Here is an 8,223-nt window from a genome sequence, read left to right as displayed (position 1 = left end):
GTTCCTCTGGTTCCTCCTAGTGCTTCTAATGGCATTTGCAAAAATCCACCACACCTGAACAAAAACAACCAATCAGAGCCAAGAAAGACAGTTGATTGTTAAGTTTCATTCCCAGGTCGTCAAAAACAAACATTTGGGGTACCAAAGCTTCAAGCCACCAATGCAAAGGACCTTAGAATGAGACTTAACAATCAGCTTTCTTAGCTCTGATTGGTTGTTTTTGTTCACATTAGAAGCACTTACAAGCATGTACTACTCTGGATATAGTGAAAGTTTAAGCAAATACTAATATAATAATAATTTTCATAAAAGTGACCTACTGCAGCTTTAATATTTAGGATGTGATCTTGTGTTTAGTGACGGTTTTGTGTCCCCTGTTCATTACTGAGTCCAGTGTGGAGCCAACAGACCAGAGTATCAAGTGTTTGTTCGTCTCTCTGCTTTAATCCATCGCTCTCTGTCTGCAACGTGTCTGGATTAACACACACATACACACACAAGGTCACATGTCAAATTATATCAATGCATCTAGGGGGATTATGGGAGCGCCTGGACTGTCAATCTCATCCCCAGCTATCAAATTTTCTGTTGATTCTTGCATTCTTCACATTTGGCAGTTTCATTCTGACCATTGTGTTAATAACATCTGTGCTAAACTGCTGGCACTGAGAGTGTGAAATACAACATATCAAGGCAAGTACCAAATGCTGCTTTCTACTGTTGACTAACCCTATTTTGCAGCTCATCTGTGACTTTAAATATGACAGATCAGAAAACAAGGCAAATCACCTATTTTGAAGAGTTTATCTGCATTTAAACAACCTGCATATACTCACTAATTTTGCCGTTAAAAGGGTAGAAGTAAAAAGATAATGCTACTGTGTGTAGCTTCAGATGTCACAGTTATGAACAGTATATGTGTATGCATGTGAGGCTGCAGAACTAAACATGAAACCGTATTTTCTGCATGAATCCAAAGAAAAAAAGAATCTTAAAGATGACAGGGCGAACCCATTGGCTCAAATGTTGTGACTCATTGCTCAGTTTTAGGAAACCGAGGCTCTGTGTGATTGACTGACTCTGTGGGTTTGATATGAACCCAGTCCAGCAGTGAATCACAACCTGTGCACATACTTCCCAGTAACATCACCGCGGCCGCTGTCACACACTCCCAGCAGTCCTTCCATTATTCACCGTCTGAGGAGCCGCTGTAGGATCCATCTCAGATGACATCATCACCACCCTCTGTCTCTGCTGTCCAGCTAAACGAGACTCTGCTTCATATTCACTCATTAAAACTAAGCTGCACCGCATTAAAGAAATAACATATGATTTTCTTGTTAGGGCTAGACAAACTAATAGGTAGTGAAAAACTTTCATAACATATTTTAGTCAGTCTTCCCCCGCTTTCTTTCCTTTTACGTCCTCTCCCTTACTCCTTTTTCAGTTTTCTGAAAGTCCTGCCTGTGGCAAACATGTGACATGTTTGACATTAATTGCGAGTTGACATCCATGTCATTGTTTTGTTTTTAAACATTATCTAATGACAAACACCTTGCGGCACCCAGGCACCGTGCTCCTCCTCATGTTTATGACAACGCTGGACGCCATCCGCCGCAGTGGCATCAGAGTGCTGGCCTTTGACGTATCGGAAATTCAATCTGACACTCAGCACGGGGGCCAGTCCACCCCGGAGATGCATTCATTGACCCGTTAATCGGTTCCAGGAACGCCGGGCCGGTGTGTTACTCAGAGAGCATGCAGGGTCGTCTCTGTTTAGAATTTTGGGGAATCAGTTGAATGTTTGATTTTCCCTGCAGGGCCAAACCGGGCTGAGGAATCTAAATTCATGTCTGCTATTTATGCAAGAAGGGGCGAGTCAGGAAAGTCGCAATATCTTCATTTTAATACATTTCTTTTCTAATCCAAGATAAATAGCTGTGGGAAGGGGGACATGATTTTATTTTTCAGAAGCATTGATGGGATGGACTTCTAGATTTCTGTTAAGCCCAGTTCAGACAGGGAGACACAAGTTGAAACCGTTTAGAACGTGGCAAAAAGAAAAAGTTTAAGCTATATGAACTGATATGATTTATTCTTACAACTGACATCTAAAATCTGCTCGGTCTTAAGACAGGTGGCTGCACCAGGATTAAAAAGTGTAATTTTAAATAGAAGCAGCAAAGGCACAGGTATTCTTACTCAAGTGTGACAGTAACCGGGCTGCGCTGCGTAGCATTGCATCATTTGACACGTGCAGCACACACCGCACACGGCAAAAATAAATTTGCAGTTCTATGGGATAGGAGTCAATTTCACTATTCATGGGACAGGACAGGACAAAAAGTCAACGGGAGTTTGCAGGACAGGAATCATAGTAACAATAGATCAGTTTTATAAATATGCACACTAACACTTGAACATAATGTTAGTTGTGTTGTTGTGTTTTTATATTATTTTTTTATTCTTTCCTGTCTTCTCTGATGCCTGGTTGCTGGTTGCAGCCACATGATCAGTGCATGATGGATTGCCCACAATAGAACTCAGTAGTACAACATCAAGTCAAAATCATTGCATTGCCTGAAGACTCAACATGGGAACGGGGTGTGACGGAACAGGAGTATTTTTGTGGGAGTGTGACGGGACAGGACTGAAAATCTGCTCCTGTGTCACCCTCTATTGTGTACCTCTTTGGCTCCATCTGATTTCTATGTATAATACGAGAACATTGATTTGAGTTCACAGAAGATCATTCTTGCCTTTAAATCAACTTCTCTGCCGGCAGGATGATGTTGAGCCCTTAAAAAAGCAATTTTATAGGCTCTGTTGTGTCTCAGTTGATGGAAGAGCAGTTATTGATGTGTGTCCTCAGTGACCTCGTTCAATTAAACTAACAGCAGTCAAGTCCCGCTGATTAAATCTGCTTCTCAGCCCGGGCATCCAGAGCACGCAGCTGTTGTCACGCTGTGTCACGTGATGCTTCATCACGACACCATCCCGCGTCCTGTCTTCATGTGTCACACCATGCTGCATCACATCATGCAGTCAGACCACATTGAACCACATCAGATCCATCACTTCCTGCTGAAGTGACGCTCAATCTTTTGCAGCTCCACAGGTGCTGCTGTGTAGACCACTCTGACTGCTCCGAGGTGTGAAAATAGAGAAAAAAACATTCCCACCATTATTAATGTGACAAAAAGAAACGATAATGTTAAAATGTATTCTTGCAGGTTAATGTAGAACAAGGAAGTTGTGATCAATTATTTGATCAACAGTCCAAAACCCAAAGATATTCAGTTCAAATATTCAGCATCTTAAGGAAGAAGCTGCAAACATTCACACTGGTGAAGCTGTAACTAGTAAAGTTTCCAAATTTTTTCCTAAAAATTACTTCTTAAAAAGTTTCGATAACTTTAGTATTGTACATTTTTAATTCATTTGAAGTGCAAGGCAAACACTGTCACAATCCTGAGAAAATCATCATAACATTTTATTTTTAAACACTCTGTGGTCCTGGTACTCTGCAGTGTGTGCAATGTTTAGTGCTGAAACAAGTAGTCAGTGCAATTAGTCAGTGATTCATTCATTGAGAAAACATACCAAACTGGATCAGGCCTCTTCAGGCTCTTTCAAATTATGATGCACATTTTTTACTATTGTTTCACATTTTATAGGCTAAATGGAAAAATGAATTGGAAAAATAATCAGCTGTCAGATATTTTATACCAAAGAACCAGAGGAACAAGAGAGAGAGAATAATGCTTTATGGATTAAGTGAGGATCCATCAGCTTCTGCAGACTGTTGCTGAGCAGGGATAATTACCCGGTCAGTGTTACAGCCCAAATTAGCCTTCTAAACTAAGACAAAATCTTCTCCAGTGCCACTTCTAGAGTCTAAATGACTAAAAGACTTGTGAGACAGTAGAGTTGTTTCAGGAGTGACTTTTCTGTGTGAACTGTGAAGCTTCCTTCACTGTTGTCGAAGCAGCTGCTTGTTGGAGCTTAGAGTTCTGTCTTAGACCAACAAAACATGAAACAAAACAAGAATGATCCCATCAACTCCAGTTCAATTCCCCTAAAGTCCATTATGACGGTGTGATCGGGTTAAAGGCCTAATCCTAAAGACAAACATAAACACAGAGCTACAGCTTAGAGAGGGGGAGCAGATGGAGAAGCTGGCTCGTTTAGTTACAATATGAATTAACCTCTGTTATTATTTATGTTTCTGAGATTGGTTGACTCCAGTGTACAAACTATTGTTTGAATATTTGCCTTCCGCCGTACTCTCGTCAAATTAAAAACAATTGTGAAATAAACAAAAATGAATCAACAGACACAAGTACAAACATAACAGAGCCTCCGGCACTTTTCCCCAGAAACCAAAAAACCAAAATATACATTTTAGTGGAGAACTTGGAGATACACTCCAGTTCAGTATAATTCAGCGCTGCAAACTACAGCCTCCAAAACAAGCATCAAGTAGAACACCTTTTTAAAACCGTTTCAACAAAAACTTTATAACCTCGATGAAGGAGGATTCATTGTTGTATTCAATTCCATTAATTGTAGCTACTTGTACCTAATAAACTGGCAACGGAGTGTATTAATGCTAAAATTGCACATACTGTGTACTTGATAAGTTTTTGTACTTGATTTTTATAAACTAGCAGTAAAGTAAATATACTGCTAGTTTTTTTTTAAACTCAATGGGGTAAAAAAGAGTTCCTTTCTGTCTCATGTTATTGATCTTTTAATCCACTCTTGGAAGCTATTAAATCCATCTGCTTCTTCAACTCTTTTAGCAGCAAACTAAGGCTAAGAAGAGAGGAGGAAAGTTGTTGATGGTGTTGATTTATTAATTTGTTTTTTATAAATGTGTGTTGAATTGATGCTCATCTAAAAACACATGTTTTGTTTCTTGGTGTAACATGTTGTTCTGCTTAGGCTGGGTGAAAAACAACTGAAGTGACTTTTCTTAATTTGTCCAATTTTTTTCTTTTTGATGAGACTTATTTAATTCACTTTTTATTGTGTTTTCATTTTTGAAGCTGAGCTGTAAACCATTTGGCTTTGATTTATTGGGAAAGTCTGGAGGTGATCATGTGCACTAATCCTGTTGTGTTTTTGTTTGTGTATGTGTGTGTACAGTTTGTGTGGCATCATTCCAGGTCTGAGCAGTGTGCTGCTGCCTCGTATGAACCCGTTCGTCCTGATCAACATGGCAGGAGCTCTTTCCCTCTGCATCACCTACATGCTCATAGAAATCAAGTAAGAATTAATCTCCCTCTGCGGCTGATAAATCCCCAAATAATCAGCGTCCGTCACTGTTTAACCAACACATTAAAACCAAGGCGGTTTTTGCTTGGGTTTAGTGATGTCAGGTTTCCATCGCCACTGCTGGAAATTCCCTCTCTCTGCTTTAAACTGCCCTGATCTTTATCTGCACTGAACTGTAAATGTGTCTTGATGCAAAACACTGGTTTGGAAAGAGCATGCAGACATGGGACAGGAAATGAGACTCAGATTCTCTTAAATTAATGGCAAAAGTGAAGTGAAGTGAATATTGTTCCTTAAATCATTTAGAGTGCCGATGAGGGAGTTCCCCAACATGCTTCCACCAGCTCAGATTATGGAAAAATACAAACTATGGTCCCATACAATCATTGAGTAAGTCTATGTAACAAATCACTGAGCTTTTGATCACATCACATGATCATCCTCTGCAGATAGAGCTGTAGTTGTTTTAAGTTTCAGTTTTGAGCACATTAGGGACTTATTGTCCATTTTGGTTTAAAAGCTGAGGTTCAAAGTTCATTCTTGAGCTTGGAAACAGCAGCTGAGAAAACGACAAGGTCCATTTATTTGCTCTTCTGGGGCTTTTTGTGATATTGCATAATCATAATCACTGTTGAGAAAATCTACTGTTCCATGACAACATGGGCAAACTCCATCTGGTGAGGAAGATCATGTGATAAGATTAAAAAGCTTATAAATGGACCTTGTGTTGTGATTGTTTTCTCAAAGATAAGAATTAAATACTGTATATTGTTTTGATGCCAAAGAAGAATGATCAAAAGTCTATATTCACCTTGAATTCCTAATCCTAGAGACCACACACTGAGCCAGAAAGATTTGTATCTTTTATTGTATTCTTTTTAGACATTATTCATGTTGAATGTTCCTGTGCTGTGTGTGTTTGCTCAGTAACTATAATGCAGTTGACACGGCGTCGGCGGTCGCCATTGCTCTCATGACCTTCGGTACCATGTATCCCATGAGCGTCTACAGCGGCAAAGTGCTCCTGCAGGTAAGACAAACACATGTTTCGCTATTCGTATTTTTTAGGTAATAATAATAAACTTTATTAATACAGCACTCTTCAAACAAGCAGGTAGCTTGATTAAATGTTTTTGTTGTCTCTCAATCACAGACCACACCGTCCCACATCATCGGCCAACTGGACAAACTGCTCAGAGAGGTGAGAGTCAGTGATCTGAGTAACATCAGCAGTAATATCAACTTCCAAAGCAAACTTGACATTTGGGATTGAGTTACATTCAATTCAACCATATTGCATGTATATGTATTTATTATTATTGACTGCTCTCTGTAATTTGAATTACCCTTGGGCACATTAAAGCTTTACTCTGCTGTTATAAACCTCATCCTTTTAATGGCCATCCACAAGTCTTCTTAAAAATGGTAGGGTAAGTAGGGTCTTAAAAAGGGGGATCATTGGTATTGATCATGCTGTAGCATCTACAGAACGAAACGGACATGGAACCAGTCCCGATTTTCTTTCATATCCTTCATATATTTTTGTCAGTATAGACATAAAATAGATCTTAAACTGCATTCTTAATTATCTTGAAAAGGTCTTAAAAAGTTTTAACATGATGAAACTCTGTCAAACTTAATTAGTATTTGCCATTTTGACATGAAATAGTAGGGTAAACACAGGTGTTACTAATGATACTAATCAAGGTTCTATTCTCCGGTCAAATAGAATCTGTGTGCTTAATTTTTAGCCTGTAGGTTCTACTCTTGATAATCATTTAAATTAAAGTCAGCAGTATAAGGAATATAAATGTCACCCAACACAGCTACAGTACTTTAACAGGGCTGGAAGACAAAAAGTTATTAGAATCAAAAATGATCTAGGCTTTATGCCCAAACGTGTCTGTCAGTATCAACAGGCAGGCAACATGTAAAGTTCATGACATTTTGATTCTTATTGGTTAATTGTTCCTCTTTGTGTCCAATCAGGTGTCAACTCTGGATGGTGTGCTGGAGGTTCGCAACGAGCACTTCTGGACTGTTGGCTTTGGATCTCTGGTACGTTTCTCAGCCACAGAACTATAATCTTGAGAATCCATCTTGCCAGGCTTCTCTCTGTGTGTTTGTGGCTGGTAAAGTGGTACTAGACTAATTAGCGTCCTTTGAGGAAGTACTCGCATCTACGGGGGTGGGGGGGGGCTAGGTCTGACGCAGGACAAGACACTGTTCATTAAACAACAATAGCAGCTGCTAAAGAGGTTAGGGTTATATCAGAACTTGAGAAAAAGTCTGTCTTTTCTTAAGAGCTCCAGGACGCTTACTCCTTCATAAGGTACCCAGAAACAAAAATGCTGCGTTCATGGTGGCCATGGTGTTGAAAGTTGCGCTCGGTATGAGTGCTAAGTGCTGAGATAATCACCCCCATCCCGATAACAACGCCTATGGTGCACTAGATGAACATGTGGTACACTAAAGGGCCCAGTTTGGTGTTTGAATACAGTCACCCTAGTCAGTTAGTACTGTACTGTTTGTAGTAATTTGATCAACTTTATTCAAGAAAATGCCTCCTGTGAAGCAAGATATAATGGGCAGCAAATTCTATAACACATTTCCAATTAACATGCAACCAGCACACACAGACACAATAGAAACACTTTTTCTAGATTTCTCTCCCTCCCCCCCTTCTTCCCTCCTTCGTCTCGTTCATCCCTCTCTGTCATTCGTTGGTTCAGAGTGACGATCTGAAGGGATTTGTTCACCCAGACGAAAAGAAGGAACAAGTCATTCATGCGGAGATTTTCTCTCTATCTCTCGCTCTTTCTCCAGTTTTTGGAGGGAACACTGTTGTTGTTGTTTGTGTTGAGTTGTCGTCGTCTGTGTTGCACGTTGTTGTAGCGACAGCAAACAAGCCCAGCTGGCTTTCCTTGGAAACACACACACACA

The 8,223-nt window shown here is 39.8% G+C and overlaps 1 protein-coding gene across 1 annotated transcript in view; it reads left to right on the top strand.

The window, feature by feature from the left end:
* The window catches only part of slc30a6 (solute carrier family 30 member 6), a gene marked incomplete in the record, with an annotated part of 52,900 nt that overhangs the window by 41,478 nt on the left and 3,199 nt on the right, over positions 1-8,223 (top strand). Inside the window, 4 exon segments of the mRNA XM_035663995.1 lie at positions 5,152-5,271; positions 6,208-6,310; positions 6,434-6,481; positions 7,270-7,338. Of these exon segments, the coding sequence (XP_035519888.1) occupies positions 5,152-5,271; positions 6,208-6,310; positions 6,434-6,481; positions 7,270-7,338 (340 nt within the window).

This window comes from Morone saxatilis, unplaced genomic scaffold, assembly GCF_004916995.1.
Source record: "Morone saxatilis isolate NCDOM2014 unplaced genomic scaffold, NCSU_SB_2.0 Contig19, whole genome shotgun sequence".
Lineage (NCBI taxonomy): Eukaryota > Metazoa > Chordata > Actinopteri > Moronidae > Morone > Morone saxatilis.
The sequence above is the reverse complement of the archived record's forward strand: the minus strand, read 5'-3'. Positions and strand labels throughout refer to the sequence as shown.